At 47.7% G+C, this 20,851-nt stretch overlaps 1 protein-coding gene across 1 annotated transcript in view; it reads left to right on the top strand.

Moving 5' to 3' along the window:
* The first annotated feature begins 1,783 nt into the window (after positions 1-1,783).
* Positions 1,784-20,851, top strand: part of LOC148506732 (protein kinase C theta type-like) — a 50,618-nt gene continuing 31,550 nt past the window's right edge. Inside the window, exons 1-4 of the mRNA XM_088446331.1 lie at positions 1,784-2,082; positions 2,152-2,288; positions 4,602-4,702; positions 14,763-14,936. Of these exons, the coding sequence (XP_088302457.1) occupies positions 1,784-2,082; positions 2,152-2,288; positions 4,602-4,702; positions 14,763-14,936 (711 nt within the window). The remainder of the gene's footprint in view (positions 2,083-2,151; positions 2,289-4,601; positions 4,703-14,762; positions 14,937-20,851) is intronic.

Genomic DNA, 20,851 nt, shown 5'->3' with positions numbered 1-20,851 from the left:
CAGTACAGAATAAAAATAAAGCCAATAAAGGTGCAGTGGCCTGTCTCTTAATGCACCTACCCAAGACAGAGCCACAGACCGCTAGAAAAGTGCTACGAGCCCGGGACTGTGCAAAAGCATTCCGGTCTGTGTCTATTATAACATCCATCTAATAGGAAGTGAATGACTGCATATAGATACGTTTATCTCCTGATTAATGGTTGGATTAATAATGGGAAATAATTTTTAATGTTGATACACTATGAGTCAGTGGTGGAACTAGCGGCGGTGTAGCGGTGGCTTGCACCGGGGCCCCCTGTGGTGTAGGGACCCATAGCTACCTGCATCCAACAGTGCCACTGCACCCGCTGCCAGTGTCCCCTAGGCCCCACAGTATTTAAGTGTAGTTCAGACCACAGTGAGAGTGGTCCGCACTACACAGTAACAAACACCGCCACCAGCTGCTCTCATTGGCTGCTGAGTCCACGGAGGGAGCTGGGCTGGAGCTCACTCATGAGCTTCGCCTTCCGGCTCCCCCTGCAGCAGGTGATGGGAGAGACGTCATGACGTCTCTCCCATAGCGCAGAGTGGGCCGGGAGGAGCGGACAGCGGCAGGAGCGGTAAGTTGTGTGTTGTTTTTTTTTGTGTGTGTGTGCGTAAAGGGCACATGCACTGCATAGGGGGGGCGCTACTGGGGGCACTGTAAAGGCAGGGTGGCCGATTCTAGGGGCACTGTATAGGAGGGTAAGCTACTGGGGGCACTGTATAGATGGGGTGGTCGCTACTGGGGCACTCTATAGAGGGGACTACAACTGGGGGCACTGTATGGGGGGGACTACTACTGAGGGCAGTGCATAGGGGGACTAATGAGGGCACTGTGTAGGGGGGACAACTTCTGAGGGCACTGTATAAGGGGCACTACTGTGGGCACTGCATAGGGGGACTGCTACTGGGGGCACTGTATATGGGGCACTACTGGGGGCACTGCATAGGGGGACCACTACTGGGGGCACTGCATAGGGGGGCCCAAAGCATATTCTTGCACCTGGGCCCACCATTCTCTAGTTCCGCCACTGCTATGAATTCTCCTTCATGCTGTTTTAATTGCTGACCGAGTGCTGAGTTTATACAATATTTTTGTTCAACCCCTTGAATTAAAGCTGAAAATCTGCACCTCAATTGTATTCCCATTGTTTAATTTAATATCCATTGTGGTGGTGTACAGAGCCAAAATTATGAAAATTATCCAAATATATATGGACCTAATTGTATATACATATAAGTATCAGTTTACTCTTATGTATTTTGTATTGATGACCACAAATGTAGTTACTGGATAACTTTCTTTTGTCTTCTTGTTCCTTTATGTGGTTGTATATTGTTGCCTATAAAGCTATAATTCGGGTAAAACATATATACCTATAGGACATATTGTACTTCTTTGTATATGTGTATATTATCCATAATGTGAAATCACAGGTCGCCTTATGTAATAGGCTGCGAGATGCAGCCATGGACGCAATTCAAGAGAGTCAGCACATATTTCAAAAGTGGTAATAATTTAAACGGCATAACCAACCCGGTATAAAAATACGCTTTAAAAATACATGGGGCAATACCGACTGATGTTGGGCGCATTCCTGCATCTCACCGGCTATTACATAAGGCCCAGAAGCTGCCTTAGAAACACATTACAGCCAGTACAGGGAGCAGGGAGCTGGTCTCACGGCCACTGACATCACAGGATTCCATCAGCCTGAGTGACAGTTGGTTGTAACTGACACCGGAGCTGAGCAGCCAGAAGATGGAGCCCAGTCACGGAGAGCGAGGAGACCAAACGGAGGAGAAGGCGATTAGAGGAGAGATGAGGAGCAGTGATGCTGTGACACCCAGCCAGCTCCAGCATCCCAATGCTGTAGATGTCGCAGAGTTGAACATTATTACCATCAATGAGCTTGGCGAGTATGAAGAGATTACATCTGGTGGAAGAGAGGACAGGACCAATGTCACCCCAGAGGGTCACCAGCGTGAAAGAGAGAGTTCCCATGAGGCTGTGGGTGGCAAGAAGAAGAGAAAGCGTCAGAGGGAAGAAGAGACAGGACAGCGGAAGAAGAAAAAGAAGACGGAGAAGAAAAAGAAGAAGAAGGAGAGGAAGGAGGAGAGGAAGGAGAGGAAGGAGGTGAAACAGCATGAGGGTGATGTGCATGGAAAGAGGAAGAGATTACACCAGGATGTGGCCGAGGTCCGAGAGAAGAAGGTCAGGAAGGACACTGAGGACGGCGATTTCCCTCATGAATGGGACAGACCAGGTAATGAGGGATACGTGATTCTCAATATGGAGAACTTGCTCTCCTACTGCATCTAGTTATAGATCAAGCTGTAGCTGGTGGTCTGTCAAATGTTACCTAGTGGTTACTGGGTCACGTTTCACTCACGTAGAGGGAGGTATTGTGGCCGCCATAAATTAGCTATGAGAATAGTCAGTTATTACAGGTGCTACTTATGCTACTTATGTAATAGTGCCAAATTCTCATATAGGTCATATGTCATCACTTCAGAAATAACAAATATACCACATTGCAGGACTTTCTCAGTGTTGTAGGTTGTTACAGTATTGTAGCTGTTAAAAATTTGCTTTGGCATTATACATATGAAAGATGGTTACTCTTTCCCAGATACATGTTATAAGTAATGGTAAATGCTGCCTAAGGGGGAGATGTCCTAAGCCTTGGAGAGAGATAATGTGTAGAGTGCTAAAGTACCAACCAATCAGCTCCTAACTGTCTCTTTACAGGCTGCGTTTGAAAAATTACAGATAGGAGCTGATTGATTGGTACTTTAGCACTCTACACTTTATCTCTCTCCAAGGCTTAGTACATCTACCCCTAAATGTTATATGTATAGGGCTAAAAAATAGACCTCATGCAATAAGGAGTATAATACCAAATGGAAAGAATCAGCACAGAAGCCTCTACTGGATCATGGGTATATTTAGAGAACACTAATCAAAGTCACTGATTGGTGAAAAACTGTATCCGAAACCCATTTTGAATCTATCAAAATAATAGCAGTAATAATATAATATACTGTAGACATTTTAGTGCGCTAACGTCCAGCCAATGTCCTACATGCCTCTAGGTGGGAAGTCACCATTTGGTAGGGAAAGTCTGATACTCAGTCTAATGAAACAGCCATACGATATACTGAATGGGTCTCTAGTACTTTGTAGCTCCTCAATTGGACTTTTTCCTGCTTATATAACAAAATATCACAAATGTAACATGAAATCAGTTTGATGTAAACTGTTCTAGAAAGTTTCCTTTTTATGTTCTGTGATTCATCCTGTGATACTTGTTTGTGCAATGTGCAAGAATAGTGTCTGAGCCTTATGTGGCCCCTGACATGGCACGTGGCTCATCCCATTCACACATTACAACATATGTAACAGAATCATGTAGGCTGTAAAATAGAAATGTTTACTTATTTTTCTGTATTCTTATTCCATCTGCCAACAGTGCACAAAACAACAAATAATACTGTTCTAGCTAGAAAATTACATTTGTAATGTTGTCCCCTAAATACCATCTACCCAGGGCTGTATTAAGGTCTGTGGGGACCCCTGGACAACAAACATGTGGGGACCCCTATTAAATATGGACAAAATGAGGGTATGCGCAATGGAGACCATATCGCTCATAAGTGATACACTGACAAACAGCAATAAACTAAGCTTAGCACTGAAAAGAGGACATATAGCAAGTGACATAACCCCTTTAGAACAGTTTCCTCAGAGAAATCAAACTTCAAGCACACACAATAAAAAAAATACACAATAAAAACACACATATAGGAACCCACATGACATATTATTCGCCCACCTTACCTTACACACATCTGTAATACTTAGCAAGACTGCGAGACCAGCAGTAACATGGAGTACAAACGCAGCCACACACACACTTGCACAAGCTCTGACCTTACTCTGAAATTGCTAACCTCATCACACAGAGTGAAACCCCAAGCTGCAAAAGGCATCGCAGTGGCTAATTTATACACGCCCCTGTCACAGCATTCAAATGCACTGGCATGCCTGCATTTCGCCGACCAACCCCCTGTCACTTCCCCCAAACGGTACTTCCTGTCAATCGCTCTGCGATGGGCCTGCGTAATCACTACTCAGTCCCAATCGCAGTCCCAATCGCAGTGGAGTGTTCATGCACGCACACTGCGATGCATACACATGCGCAGAATGCAACAATTGGCCGATTGCGTGCGTAATCGTAGCTGCGATCAGTAATGAATCAGGCCCTTAATTAGTACCTCAGTCAATTTGATTTAACTACCTGTGCTCAAATATGGATATCTCTAAAACCTGAACTGTTGGGGTGCCTGGAGGATCGCATTTGGGAACATTTGTGGTAATGTTACGAGTAGAACTTATATAAAAGAAAAAAACTTGAATTAAGGCTTAAAGATTATTTTCATTGAGTCTTACAAGATCCCGTAGGGCCCATATGCCACAGCTGAATACTGATTTGTATAATATATAATATTTTCTATCATCTGACCCTTATTTTATATAAAGAGCAAATGTATAACCTATTCTTATGTTACCCCATTAGGAGGAAGCGGAGTCTCCCCAGCAGGCCCTGGCCACAGAACCCCATTATCTATCAGGAGGTTCATTTTCCACAAAGTGATCGGCCAGGGCAGCTTTGGAAAAGTAAGATTCTGGTTTCCATCTGGTTTGTCATGATGTAACCATTATGCCTAACTGTATATACACACAGCTATATGTACCTATAACAAACCTGCCACCATGGGCGTATCTATAGTGGGTGCAGGGCAGAGCCGTAACTAGATTTTTTGGTGCCCTGTGCCAGAAAGAGCATTGGCGTCCCCCTCATTTTTCAAAGGGACATAATGCACCCAAAAAAGGGCCCTGGCTTCATGGGGAAGGGTCAGGGAAGAGATAGGGGAGGCCAGGAGATGCTGGGGATGAAATAAGAGGAAGCTACAAGCAAGAATGATAATAAACAGAAATTTAACAGGCCCAAACAGCGCCCCCTGACCTGTGGTGCCCTGTGCGATGGCACCGGCCGCACTGCCCTAGCTACGGCTCTGGTGCAGGGTGTGCGGGGCACACAGGACCCCGGGTCCAGGGGGCCCCGCACCGCACACCCTGCACCCATATTATTTAAAACTCACCTGTCCATGGTCCCGCGTCGGGTATCAGCGCTGCACAGAACACCAGAAAATGGCCGCCGCGGCCATTTTTCCGGCGTTCTGCACATGCGCAGTAGACTCTGGGCACACTCTAGTGCCCATAGTCTACTGCTTCTGTGGTGGCCGGCCGCCGGGGAGAGAGGAGGGGGCCCTGCACAGGGAATACACACGGGCCCCCTCCTCTCTTAAGACGCCCCTGTCTGCCACATTGACATTTGGTTACACAATAGTCATTATAAATGTTTGTGTCCATATCCCATTTGTGTCTGTGTCTAAATGCAGCTATTGTTATTGATGTGAATAGTGTTACATGTGCAAATGTCAGTGTGCGCCAGTGGGAAAAGTTGTATTTTCTGCAGGAAGGAGTTGGGCAGATTGGGGCATCTGTACATACATCCATGCTGATCAACGTATAGGATAAAAGTTCAATCAAATAGTAATTTAGGAGAATGCTATTTAGAAATCTTAAAAGTTTATGTTATTGAACGGGAGTATATTAGACTCTGAATTGGCATTGTTTTGTTTGCTGCATACCTATTTTCACTTCAGTAAAAGTAGACACACTCAAGGACATAGAAGGGCTGCAACATGCCCTGGGCCAGCCCTGCCCCTAGCATGTGGTGTCATTATGTCACAACAAGGGGGTGTGGCTGCTGGACCAGGGAGAAGTTGAGAGTACTTAGGAAAGTCCTAAAGATGCTCTGTGCAGCAGCTTCGTAGGCTGTAGGGTGCCAATTCAGGCACCCTGCATGCCAAATACAGGTGGCATGTGGCAATGACTGTGTCATCCCCTAGACCCTGTGCCCCCAGTGGTATAGCTTGACCACTCCTAGTTATGGCCATGGCTGCACTGTTTATTTATAAAAACAAGGAACTGGACAGCACCTTCAAATTCACTTCACAGAATAATACATCCATTTATGTTAAGAAAGCATTCCAGCACTATGAAGAACAATAATATATTTACTTTTTACTGTAGCAGAAAAGTAAACCCTAAAGGCACACATCCACTAGAAGACATCAAAATGACTGCACGATTACGACATTGTAATCGTGCAGTCATTTCTCAGTCTGTGATGTGTCTACACTGAACGAGCAGTCATTCAGTGTAGGCACATTAATCATCTGCAAACATGTTGAACCTGACATTATCATCAGGTTGTACAACATATTTGTATGATGATAGATGTCTAAACGACCAGCAGGAGCGCGCATCGCTGGTCGTTTTAGACTTTTTTTTTAACGATCTGTAAAAGATTTTCAAATGATTATTGAACGATAACGATATTGTTATCGTTCAATCGCTAAATTTAATCATCTGTGTGCCTTAAATGTGCATGTTATTCTGTGTATATCAGGAGAAAATGCCCATCATACACAGCTCCTGGTTACTCACATATAGTCCCGGCCCCAAACATATGGTGTTATCTGGTTAACATCTATGGCAAATACCACCCTATAATATACAACTCAACATTGGAGGGAATTGGATCAGGACAGGGACATCACATCACGGATCGAGTGTCTGCATCATGGGGGGGATATGTGAAGATCACTAAGCTACCCCTTTTTCCCAATCTGGTTTCCCTCCTTTTGACCTCCCACTGCCCCATGCACCAGTGAAAAGCACATGTAGCACCCATGTACCTCTCCTAAGCAGAGCAGCAGTGAGTGGACATAACTCCCCATCAGGACTATGCATTCACTATCCTGACTTTAACATACAGCTCTCAAATCTGAACTACTCTGCCAATATTGGAATGGCTGGAAGGTATGCTACAGCCCCATTGTATATTCATAGAGCCAAATATCTCATTATCTACTTCTGTAGTCAGGGCCATAGAGAGCTCTGCCGTGCCCAGGTATAGAGAATGGATGTGGCCTAATCGCAGGAGACGTGGTCACGCCCCCTTGAACCCCCTAACAAAAATAAACACTTTTGCAGTCTCCCATTGCAGCTCAGCACACGCTGTGTGCTGGGCTGCTGTTTTGGAGAGAGAAGGGAGTGGGGACGGCGCCAGACCCGGGCCCCCGCCGGGCCCCTCAGGAAGCCCGGATAAACAGTACCCGCTCCCCCCCCTCCTCTCTCGGCACCCCTGTCTGCAGTGCCATGATTTAGGGGCCTATTCATCAAACGATAAATGGCCCGTAACCATGCAGAAACGCCAGTTTCCTAATTTTTAAGTTACCGGGCCATTCATCATTAGGGGTCCCTTCGATGATGAATAGGCCCCTTGTGCCTCTATAGAATTCTTATATCAGAGCACTCACCTCCTAACATCCACATTGCTGCCTATGTGCTCAGAGACAAGTGATGTATTAACCTATAAGTCAATATAGTGCATCATAGCTTGCACAGTGTTAAGTTTGCATACCCTAAAACAGAGGTTCCCAAACACAGTCATCAAGGCTCCCCAACAGTTCAGGTTTTAGAGATATCCATGGTTGAGTGCAGGTGACTTAATTAGTACCTCAGTCAATTTGATTTAATCACCTGCGCTCAACCATGGATATCTCGAAAACCTGAACTGTTGGGGAGGCTGGAGGACCCTAAGAACTTATTTTAGGCTGGATATCACTACTAGGTAGTACATGTAATATTTAGATTAAGGCCCGTAATCCCAAAAATCTGTGTAACACTTCCTATAAATATGCACATACTGTATATATTAGGGGTGTGCACCGGCCACTTTTCGTGTTTTGTGTTTTGGTTTTGGATCTGGATCTTTCTTCGTGTTTTGGATCTGGATTGGTTTTGCCAAAACCACCCTTCCGTGTTTTGGGTTCTGGGTTTTGTGTTTTGGATCCTTATTTTTTTTTAAAAAAGCATAAAAACAGCTAAAATCACAGAATTTGTTGGTTTCTCTGCTCCTATGCTATTATTAACCTCAATAACCTTAATTTCCACTCATTTCCAGTCTATTCTGAACACCTCACAATAGTGTTTTCATGTCCAAAAGGTTGCACCGAGGTAGCTGGATGACTATGCTAAGCGACACGAGTGGGCGGCACAAACACGTGACCCATCTAGGAGTGACACTGCAGTGGCAGACAGGATGGCAGTTAGAAAAACTAGGCCCCAAACTGTACATAATGCAAAGAAAAAAAAGAAGTGCAAGATGGAATTGTCCTTGGGCCCTCCCACCCACCCTTATGTTGTATAAACAGGACATGCACACTTTAACAAATCAATCATTTCAGCGCCAGGGTCTGCCACACAACTGTGGCTGAAATGATTGGTTAGTTTGGGCCCCCACAAAACAAGCTGGCAATTAATGTGTCCCTGCACAAACTGGCTCTACGGAGGCAAGATGTCATCCTCATCCTCCTCATCCACCGATTCCTCACCCTCTTCAGTGTGTACATCCTCATCCTCACAAAGTATTAACTCGTCCCCACTTGAATCCACCACCACAGGTCCCTCTGTACCTTCTGGAGGCTGGTCTCCCTGGAAGAGCTGATAATTCATTTTGATGAACATCATCTTCTCCACATTCTGTGGAAGCAACCTCCTACGCCTTTCGCTGACAAGGTTCCCGGCTGCACTAAACACTTTTTCGGAGTACACACTGGAGCGGGGGCAACTCAGGTAAAATAGAGCCAGCTTGTACAGGGGCCTCCAAATTGCCTCTTTTTCCTGCCAGTACAGGTATGGACTGTCTGACATGAATACTTGGATGCTGTCACCGATGTAATCCTCCACCATTCTGTCAATGGTGACAGTATCATATGCAGTGACAGTAGACATGTCAGAAATTGTTGCCAGGTCCTTCAGTCCGGACCAGATGTCCAAACTTGGTCCTGCCTGCCCTGCATCACCGCCAGCGGGTTGCTTAGGATACCTAAGTTTTTTCCTGGCAGCCCCAGTTGCGGGAGAAAATGAAGAAGGAGCCGTTGACGTGTCACGTTCCGCTTCAGCTGACAGTGTGTTCACCAGCAGGTCTTTGCACCTCTGCAGGCTTGTGTCAGCCGGAAAGAGAGACACCACATAGGCTTTAAACCTAGGATCAAGCACGGTGGCCAAAATGTAGTGGTCTGATTTCAACAGATTGACCACCCTGGAATCCTGGCAAAGCAAATGAAGGGCTTCATCCACAAGTCCCACATGCCGAGCGGAATCGCTCCGTCTTAGCTCCTCCTTCACTTTCTCCAGCTGCTTCTGCAAAAGCCTGATGAGGGGAATGACCTGACTCAAGCTGGCTGTGTCTGAACTGACTTCACGTGTGGCAAGTTCGAAGGGCTGGAGAACCTTGCACAACACGGAAATCATTCTCCACTGCGCTTGAGTCAGGTGCATACCCCCTCCTTTGCCTATGTCATAGGTGGATGTATAGGCTTGTATGGCCTTTTGCTGCTCCTCCATCCTCTGAAGCATATAGAGGGTTGAGTTCCACCGCGTCACAACCTCTTGCTTCAGGTGATGGCGGGGCAGGTTCAAGAGTGTTTGCTGGCGCTCCAGTCTTCGGCACGCAGTCGCTGAATGGCGAAAGTGGCCAGAAATTTTTCGGGCCACCCAAAGCGTCTCCTGCACGCCCCTGTCGCTTTTCAGAAAATTCTGCACCACCAAGTTTATTGTGTGAGCAAAACATGGGACGTGCTGGAATTTGCCCAGATGTAATGCCCGCACAATATTGGTGGCGTTGTCAGATATCACAAATCCCCAGGAGAGTCTAAGTGGGGTAAGCCACTGGGCGATGATTTCCCTCAGTTTCTCTAAGAGGTTGTCGGCGGTGTGCCTCTTACTGAAACCGGTGATACACAGCGTAGCCTGCCTTGTAACGAGCTGGCGTTTCTGAGATGCTGCTACTGGTGACGCTGCTGCTGTTGCTGCGTAAGGTGATACATCTACCCAGTGGGCTGTCACAGTCATATAGTCCTTAGTCTGCCCTGTTCCACTTGTCCACATGTCCGTGGTTAAGTGGACATTGTGTACAACGGCATTTTTCAGGACACTGAGGACACTTTTTCTGACGTTTCTGTACAGTCTCGGTATCGCCTGCCTAGTGAAGTGGAATCTAGACGGGATTTGGAACCGGGGACACACTACCTCCATCAATTGTCTAAATCCCACTGCACTAATGGCGGATACCGGACGCACGTCTAACACCAACATAGCAGTCAAGGCCTCAGTTATACGTTTTGCTTCAGGATGACTGCTGTCGTACTTCATCCTCCTCGCTAAGGACTGTTGGAGGGTCAATTGTTTAGTAAAAGTAGTGGTGTTCCTACTTCCTCTCTGGGATGATGAACGACTCCCAGCAGCAGCAACAGCAGCAGCGGCAGCAGTAGGCGTAGCAATGCAGGATCCTCCAGAGGAATCCCGGATAGGAGAGTCAGTCATGCCAGTGACATGGCCTGCAGGACTACTTCCGATCCTGACTAAGGAGGAAATTGACGAGGAGGGAGTTGACGGTGTGGTTTGCAGGCGCTTGGATACAACAGGACAACGGGATTTAGGTGTCCCTGGACTGCTTACGGTCTTAGCCAAAGTTTCTGAACTTGACAGTAACTTTTTATGAACGCGCTGCAGGTGCCGTATAAGGGAGGATGTTCCTAGGTGGTTGACGTCCCTACCCCTACTTATTTCACCTTTACATATGGTACATATGGCAAGACAGTTGTTGTCCGGATTTGGATAGAAATATTGCCAGACCAAAGAGGTGGAATGTTTGGTCTTCTGCCCAGGCATGACCGTGATGGGCTTTTTCATCCCACGGACAACAACTGTCTCCCCCCCGGAGCCTGATTTAAACAAACCACATCACCATCAGAATCCTCCTCGCCAACTTCCTCCTCAGCGCCAGCTACACCAGTATCCTCATCCTGTTGTACTTCAACAGTGACATCTTCAATTTGCATATCAGCAAGTGGACTGTGGGTGCTCCTTTCAGCACTTGCAGGGGTGTGCAAATGGTGGAAAGAGCCACCTCTTCCCGTCCAGTGCTGGGAAGGTCAGGCATCGCAACCACCACCACACTTGGACTCTCCTTGGGGATTTGTGATATCTTCTTAGAAAGCACAGTTCTTCGCTGTGCTTTTGCCAGCTTAACTCTTTTGATTTTTTTAGTGGGAGGAGGGCTTCCATCGTCATGTGAAGCTGAACCACTAGTCATGAACATACTCGGGATCGACCTTAGCCGTTCCTTGCCACTCCGTGTCGTCAATGGCATATTGGCAAGTTTACGTTTCTCTTCAGCTGATTTAAATGTCTTTTTCAAGGTCATTTTCCTGAACTTTGCCATTTGGGATTGTATGTGCCCTCTACTATGACATTGGGCATCGACCTTGGCAGACGACGTTGATGGCATGTTATCGTTTATGTCATGACTAGTGGCAGCAGCTTCAGCACTAGGAGGAAGTGGTTCTTGATCTTTCTCTATTTTATTTTTATCGGAGAAAGTTTGGTCCTCCATTTATGTTATATCGATTTGATATATACGTGCGGCTAAACAAAGAAAATAATTTTTTTTTTGGTTTGGACTGGAGTGTACTTTGGGGGTTACAGCACCCTTTAACGGTCAAGCCAGCCGGCCCTTTACTTATGACACAGGCGCACTCTTGGCACTACTTTGTTGATGCACGTGCGGCTACTGCGCACACAATTCACAAACACAGAAAATAATTTTTTTTTTGGTTTGGACTGGAGTGTACTTTCGGGGGTTACAGCACCCTTAACGGTCAAGCCAGCCGGCCCTTTACTTATGACACAGGCGCATGCTTGGCACTACTTTGTTGATGCACGTGCGGCTACTGCGCACACAATTCACAAACACAGAAAATAATTTTTTTTTTGGTTTGGACTGGAGTGTACTCTCGGGGGTTACAGCACCCTTAACGGTCAAGCCAGCCGGCCCTTTACTTATGACACAGGCGCACGCTTGGCACTACTTTGTTGATGCACGTGCGGCTACTGCGCACACAATTCACAAACACAGAAAATAATTTTTTTTTGGTTTGGACTGGAGTGTACTTTCGGGGGTTACAGCACCCTTTAACGGTCAAGCCAGCCGGCCCTTTACTTATGACACAGGCGCACGCTTGGCACTACTTTGTTGATGCACGTGCGGCTACTGCGCACACAATTCACAAACACAGAAAATAATTTTTTTTTTGGTTTGGACTGGAGTGTACTTTGGGGGTTACAGCACCTTTTAACGGTCAAGCCAGCCGGCCCTTTACTTATGACACAGGCACACGCTTGGCACTACTTTGTTGATGCACGTGCGGCTACTGCGCACACAATTCACAAACACAGAAAATTATTTTTTTTTTGGTTTGGACTGGAGTGTACTTTCGGGGGTTACAGCACCCTTAACGGTCAAGCCAGCCGGCCCTTTACTTATGACACAGGCGCACGCTTGGCACTACTTTGTTGATGCACGTGCGGCTACTGCGCACACAATTCACAAACACAGAAAAAAATTTTTTTTTTGGTTTGGACTGGAGTGTACTTTGGAAGTTACAGCACCCTTTAACGGTCAAGCCAGCCGGCCCTTTACTTATGACACAGGCGCACGCTTGGCACTACTTTGTTGATGCACGTGCGGCTACTGCGCACACAATTCACAAACACAGAAAATAATTTTTTTTTGGGTTTGGACTGGAGTGTACTTTTGGGGGTTACAGCACCCTTAACGGTCAAGCCAGCCGGCCCTTTACTTATGACACAGGCGCACGCTTGGCACTACTTTGTTGATGCACGTGCGGCTACTGCGCACACAATTCACAAACACAGAAAATAATTTTTTTTTTGGTTTGGACTGGAGTGTACTTTCGGGGGTTACAGCACCCTTAACGGTCAAGCCAGCCGGCCCTTTACTTATGACACAGGCACACGCTTGGCACTACTTTGTTGATGCACGTGCGGCTACTGCGCACACAATTCACAAACACAGAAAATAATTTTTTTTTTGGTTTGGACTGGAGTGTACTTTCGGGGGTTACAGCACCCTTAACGGTCAAGCCAGCCGGCCCTTTACTTATGACACAGGCGCACGCTTGGCACTACTTTGTTGATGCACGTGCGGCTACTGCGCACACAATTCACAAACACAGAAAATAATTTTTTTGGGTTTGGACTGGAGTGTACTTTCGGGGGTTACAGCACCCTTTAACGGTCAAGCCAGCCGGCCCTTTACTTATGACACAGGCGCACGCTTGGCACTACTTTGTTGATGCACGTGCGGCTACTGCGCACACAATTCACAAACACAGAAAATATATTATTTTTTTAGCACTTGGGGGGAGCACCCCTGATGGACAGAGCACCCCCTGGACAACACTACAGCACTCCTTTAGGACTGGGACACTGCACAGGACTTTGGAGTGGACACAGCCCCTATGGAGAACTGACTGCACAACACAGTCCAGCCAGCCCCTATGGACTTTGAAGTAGTGGACACAGCCCCTATTAACAACAGCAGCACAGCACAACACAGCCAGCCCCTATGGACTTTGAAGTAGTGGACAACAGCAGCACTACACTACACTACACTACACAGCCCTAACTCCCACCCTCCCTCTTCACTGTCCACAGCCGAGTGAGAAAATGGCGCCGACGCGGGTACCTTATATAGGATCCAAAACCCGCGAGACTCGGAAGGCGGGATGATGACGTTTTGCCTCGATTTCAGATCCGAGTCAGGCGGGAAAAGTCGAGCCTGACTCGGATCAGACTCGGATCGGGGGGGCTCGGGGGGGTTCGGATTTCAGAAATACGAACCCGCTCACCCCTAGTATATATATATATTTGTTGGTGCCTTCCTCTCTGCAAATGGCATTTGCAATAATACATGATCCACTCAGTGACACCTACCTGTTGGATTATATATCTATATATATATATATATTTATCCCAGGCTGTTATATTTCAGCACTTTTTCATTTATTCAATAATGGTTCACTTACATTCCCTTTTCTCCTGACACAGTGTTATCATTACTTAGTGTATGACCCATACCTCATATGTGAGTCAGGGAAGCAGTTGGGAAGCCGGCAGACGCAATGCCGACCGCCAGCTTCCCAGCTGCTTAATCCCAGCAAGGGTTAAATGACAGGCGTTGAAATCCCGACGCCTGTCATTTTACTTATGCCAGGAGAACGGCGCCCGGCATCCCGATCGAAGGGATGGCAGGCGCCAGCCGTGGACAGCTGCAGGGGAAGGGGAGGGTTAGGTTTAGGGCTCCCGGGGGGGACTTAGGTTTAGGAACCCCCCCGGGAGGTTAGGGTCAGGCTAGGGGAAGGGGGGTTAGGCACCCCCGGGGGGAGGTTAGGGTTAGGCACCCCCCCGGGGGACTTAGGTTTAGGCGGCGAGGAAGGGGGGTTAGGTTTAGGCACTTAGAGGGGGGATTAGGGTTAGGCACTGGGGGGGAGGTTAGGGTTAGGCACCCTAAAGGAGGGTTAGGGGGGGAATTAGATTAGTTATACTTACCTCTCTAGACAATTGGGATTTCCTCCTCTGTCGGGATGCCGCTGCCGGCGGTAAATCATACTGATCCCATGAGTCATATATATCTGTCTTTCCTACTGATGCTGTAACATCTCTCTGTACTGTACAGGTGTTAATGGCATCTGACACTGTGACCAGGAGACAACTTGCAGTCAAAGTCATCAAGAAGAGGGAGGTGCTACAAGCAGACGTGGTGAGAGAGGTGCTGGTGGAGCGAGAGGCCCTGCACGATGTCTCTGGGACGGCATTCATCATTCGAGGGCTATTTGCCTTCCAGACTGAGGTACTTTCATGAATACTTAGAACTGGCCCATAAAATAAAGGTGCACTGCTGAAGGGGTGTGGTCAGCTGTCAGAGAGTCGTGTCCAGGCACCACACTGACCCTGTGACCTCACCTGACTGATTCCTCTATCCTTCAGGCAGTGTCACTAAGGTGACCAGGGCAGTGATTCTTCTTGTCTTCAAAAGTACCGAATGAGATACATGGTGGATGGAGTGCAGGAAGGGCAGGAGCAAATGTATGTATTTTAGAAGGGTTGGGCACGCTATGCTGCCAGGGTGGGAATGACCATCGTGCAAGGGAAGAGGTTATATTTTTTAACCAGTGCAAGGTTGCTATCCAGCCCCCTTCTCTTCCACTTCTAATACACAGGCAATGCTATGTGCCCTACTGTTAGGTGCACACATCTCTCCCTTCATGAGCAGAGCAATGTGATGTGGGATATTCTAAGGAAACCACTGAATGATTATTGAGGGGCATAAATGTGTCAGTGGTTTGGCAGCCTGGTGTATATACCACTGATTGTCCCACCGGAGGCTTGAAACACATCCAGCAGAATTCCCATTCCTTAGCAGAGGTACTTGTGTCCCTGATGGCTTCATCTTGATAGCTGCATGACCTGGGCATCCAGCAGCTGAGATACCAGGGGCACTGCACATACCATAACTAGTTGCTTGAACTGAGCGTAGCTGGATCTCTGTGCATGTGAGTCATGATCCTTATCTATCTGCTTGCCTAAATAATTACTAATAAAGCTGCAACTGCATTGGAGTACATTATAATTCAGTATTTACATGTTGGTGATCTATTCATTATCAGTGAAACCGCTGTGCATGGCTACTAACATTGGTTTTGGCCGCATATAACAATAACTCATGCTTTGCTTGTTATATTTGATTATCAGACTGATTACTTATAAACCTCTGATTGTGATGTGGTTAAAGATTATATATTTTTATTACTGTGATAATATATATTGGTTTATTTATACATTGATCAAGTATTTATTAATTTTTGTATATGTGATCAATAAGTTTTTTCGTTTGACCTACAGCCCTTCCTATAATTTGTCTTATGATGTGAGACATAACTCCCAACTGTCCTTGCAGTGTGGACAAAGAGGTATATTTACTAACACACAGGGCCTGATTCAGACTTGGGAATAGTGGGCCTGATTCAGACCCAGTCGCAAGCGTTGGGCGATCGCAACCGGGTCGATGTTTGCCCACTGGGCATGCGCACGATGGAGCTGGCTCCGTCGTGCGCATGCGCGAGACCCGGCTAGTGACGGGTGCTCTGTCGCTCCGGGTCTCACTCCGAAGGGGGCGAGCTGTCGATGGTGATTGACTGCTCGTCCCGTTTGGTAGGCGGGCAGGGGGGGTGGCTAGCCAAACGGAGGCGTTCCTGAAGGAACGCCTGCCGTTTGGGGGCGGCCCCACTGACATCACCAGTGATGTCAGTGGGAGAGCTTCCGGCTCTATTAGAGCCAGAAGCTCTCTGGGGCTTGCGGCCACGAGACCCTACCACAAGGGTCTCGTCGCAAGCCCGATGGTCGCGATGGTCTTGACCATCAACCTGGCCGCTTGCAATAACTGTGGGTGGTCACCCACAGCTATGCGAGCGGCCAGGAGGCCGAACAAAAAAAAACCGCCCTGATTCAGAGCGAGCGCTCGTTCAGAGCGTCCGTCTCTGAATCAGGCCCAGAGAGAAAGATCTCTCGCAACTGATCATCTTGGTGAAACCATGCTGCACTGCAGGTGGGGAAAATTTTAAATGTGCAGAGAGATTTAGATTTGGGAGGAGTGTTTCCAAACTGACATCTAAATTGTAGAGTAATAATAAAGCTGTGCAGTATATGTGGGCTACATGCAAAAGCAGCCAGTATTTACCCCACATGTAAAAAATGTATGTATTTACACCCCTTGCATTGCAATATGGTTTGTTCAGGTTCACAGTTGAGAGAGAGATATCTCACTCTGGCCCTGATTCAGAGCCGCTCGCTCTGACAGAGCGCTCGCTCTGAATCAGGGCCGTCCTTCTCTTTTTTTAGAGCGGCCTCCTGGCCGCTCGCATAGCTGTGGGTGACCACCCACAGCTATAGCAAGCGGGCAAAAAGATGGTCGCGATAGTCAAGACCATCGCGACCATCGGGCTTGTGACAAGACCCTTGTGGTAGGTTCTCATTGCCGCAAGCCCCGGAACGCCTCCGTCTGGGCAGCCACGCCCCCGACACGCCCACCAAAGGGAGCGTGCTGTCACTCACCATCGACAGCACGCTCCCTTTGGTACGAGAACCATAGCGACGGCTTGGCCGTCGCTATCCGGGCCTCGCGCATGCGCACGACGGGTCAGTCATGCGCAAGTGCACTGGGCCCACTCGCGAGCGGGTCTGAATTAGGCCCTCTATTCCCAAGTCTGAATCAGGCCCACAGTTTGCTTTGTAAAAGCTGCCGATCATGAGCGCCAAAGAGGGTATCCAATTAGCCGCCATAACCTTTTTGGAGAAAAATGGGTTATCGGGCTATCCTATTAGCTGTGGTTTTTGCACATGCAAAACGTGGTATAGGAATTATCGCAAATTTCTTTTCACCACCTCTGAGCAGGTGAATTTGTTGACCGTATTTTATGCTAACAATGTCGGGACATGGTGCAGAACCACTGGGAAACCCTCCTTAATGACTAATTAGGCAAAAATAATATTTAAATTAGCTTAATATGTGCAATAATGACGTCTTTTTTAAGGTGAAAAATTAAAAAGTGTTGGAGAATGGGTTTAAAGCATACATGCCTACTCTCCCGGGAGTCGCGGGAGGCTCACGATTTTTCGGGTAACCCCCTGCGACCCCGAAAGAGTAGGCATATCTCCGGATGGGGGAGATTTTAGGACAAATTTGTGGGATAGTGTGCAGGGGGAGGGGCTAAATGATGCAAATCGCGTCATTTAGCGCTGCCCCCTCCTCGCGGACCCATGAATCACAGGCTTTCTAGCAAAGGGGGAGGGACCTAATGGCAGCTGAAGCCTGGCCCTGCCCCCCGAAACTGAGATGATCAGGCTTCTCCCGGAAAAGAAGTAAGAAAAGTTGGTAAGTATGGTTTAAAGTAGTCCGTCATTTATATGGAGGTGCTGTATTGATGGGACAGGTGTTTTAAACATTGCAGGTGCAAGTGACAGGTGTATTTTTATTTTTACCAATTTAAAAAAATGCCCTATAATAACACAAAAGTATACTTACACCCATCTTAATGTACCCCTAATTTAATTACAGCATTTATTTTGGCCCAAAAAACATTGCTTTCTATCATTTTTTCACTGTTAGAGAAAAATGCACATAACAGCCATTGGACACAATTTAATAACCCCAAACCCTTGGATTATACTAACACACTTTTATACCTTTTTTGGGGGTACAGGCTGATTTCCTCATTTTCATCTTTCATCATACTTATCATCTGTCCAGAGCCGTAACTAGACTTTTTGGTGCCCTGTGCCGGAAAGAACATTTGCGCCCCCCCCCCTCATTTTTCAAATAGGCACATAAGATAGTGCACCTGAAAAGGGGCCATGGCCTCATGGGGAAGGGCCAGGGAAGACATAGGGAAGGGAACCAATGTGCACGATTATTCTCGCATGGAAGATAGGCGCAAGGCCGTAACTAGAGTTGCACCACCCTAGTTAAGGCCCTGCGCCTATCATCCATGCGAGAATTATCGTGCACATTGGTTATCTCTGGTTTTGCAGTAGGATAGCATGATAAACGGGAGCACGCAAACATGCGATAAGCGGCAAATTTGGGCGATAGGTGGGAAAAGTTTTCTCCAGAGAAAACTTTATCGCTATCATTGCTATTTGGATATCCCCTTAGACCGATAGTATCAATTAGTCAAAGCTATCAATGATCAGTGGGTTTGACAAACTGCTTGTTAGTAAATATACCCCAACGTCCTTACAGAGTGGGTTAGTCACCCAAAATGAGGACTCCCCCACTAGAACCAGGACAGTTGAGTGTTATGCTCTCTCCTACAGGTTCTTGCAGGTTTCCCTACCACATGCCTCCTAACTGTCCCGCATTCAGCGGGACAGTCCCATTTTTCTGGGACTGTCTCGTTGTCCCACCCGCAGGCTGCTGTGTCCCGTTGTGGGGGAGGAAGTGGGGAGCAGACACTGCTAGTGGCGTAACTAGGGGGGGTCGAGCTGGGCACATGCCAAGGGTGCTGTCGAACCCAGCGGTGGGTGGGGGGGGGGCACGGCCGGCAGCCGTCATGGCACTACACAGTAAAACAAACCGCCGTGGGCACCAGGTAGTACATTCACTGACAGTGAGTGTGCTACCCGGCTGCGGTGTGTTTGTTTTAGCAGCCAATAAGAGTCAGACTTATTCTTATTGGCTGCTGCACCCAGGGCCGGCATTGGGCTGGAGCTCTCTCATGAGCTCCACCTTCTGGCTCCTGCAGTGGATGAAGGGAGAGATATCATGATGTCTTTTACCATAGTGCCAAGCGGGAGGAGCGGATGGCGGTGTGCGCAGTAATCGGTATGTAATGCCGGCTGTCGATGGTTAGTATCCCGACAGGGATCGGGGAAGTATAATTATCCTCCCCCCTTCTCCCCCTAACCCTAACCCTCCCTTTTTGTAACCTAACCCTAACTCTCCCCACCCCACACCCTAACCCTCCCCTTTAGTGCCTAAACCCCTCCTCTGCCCCCTTAGTGCCTAACCCTAACCCCCCCCAGAAGTGCCTGACCCTAACCCTAACCCTCCCTCCTAGGAGTACCTATCCCTAACCTCCCCCCTCCAAAACATAACGCTAACCCCGCTATGCTACCTAAACCTAACCCTCCCCCCCGTGGCTAACACGAGGGGTGTCCCGGCTTACCTTCATTCGGGCTGGCGTCCTCCTGGATTCTGGCATCGGGATTAAGATAGGTGTTGGTATTTCGATACCTATCTTATGTCCCTAGTTGGGCTTCCAGCGTCAGGATTGAAACCGGCAGCATTGTGTCTGCTGTTCTCATAACTACATCCCGCGGGTGCAGGAGCAGGGTTTTGGGAAAGTATAGTTTTGTGGTCTGTGTGTTGTATGTGTAAAGGGCACTACTACCGGGACACTGTATAAGGGGCAGTACTGGGGGCACTGCATAAGGGGCACTACTGGGGACACTGTATAAGGGGCACTACTGTTGGCACTGCATAAGGAGCACTATGACTGGGGGCATTCCATAAGGGGCACTATTACTGGGGGCACTGCATAAAGGGCACTACTAATGGGGACACTGCATAAAGGGCACTACTACTGTGTTGCACTGTATAAGAGACACTACTACAGGGGCATTGCATAAGGGGCACTACTACTGTTGGCTTTGCATAAGGGGCACTGCTACCTGGGACATTGCATAAGGGGCACTACTACAGTGGGCATTGCATAAGGGGCACTACTACTGTTGGCATTGCATAAGGGGCACTGCTACCTGGGACATTGCATAAGGGGCACTACTACAGGGGCATTGCATAAGGGGCACTACTACTGTTGGCATTGCATAAGGGGCACTGCTACCTGGGACATTGCATAAGGGGCACTACTACAGTGGGCATTGCATAAGGGGCACTACTACTGAGGGCATTGCATAAGGGGTACTACTACAGGAGCATTGCATAATGGGTACTACTACTGGGGGCACTGCATAAGGGGCACTACTGGGGACACTGTATAAGGGGCACTACTGTTGGCACTGCATAAGGAGCACTATTACTGGGGGCATTCCATAAGGGGCACTATTACTGGGGGCACTGCATAAAGGGCACTTCTACTGGGGGCAATGATTAAGGGGCACTACTACTGGGGGCAGTACTACAGGAAGCTTTGCATAAGGGGCACTACTACTGAGGGCACTGCATAAAGAGCTTTACTACTGGGGCAC

Source organism: Taudactylus pleione, unplaced genomic scaffold, assembly GCF_031769625.1.
Source record: "Taudactylus pleione unplaced genomic scaffold, aTauple2 ptg000397bl, whole genome shotgun sequence".
In the NCBI taxonomy this organism is placed as follows: Eukaryota; Metazoa; Chordata; class Amphibia; order Anura; family Myobatrachidae; genus Taudactylus; species Taudactylus pleione.
Note: the sequence above shows the minus strand (reverse complement) of the source record. Positions and strands in the feature narration are given on the sequence as shown.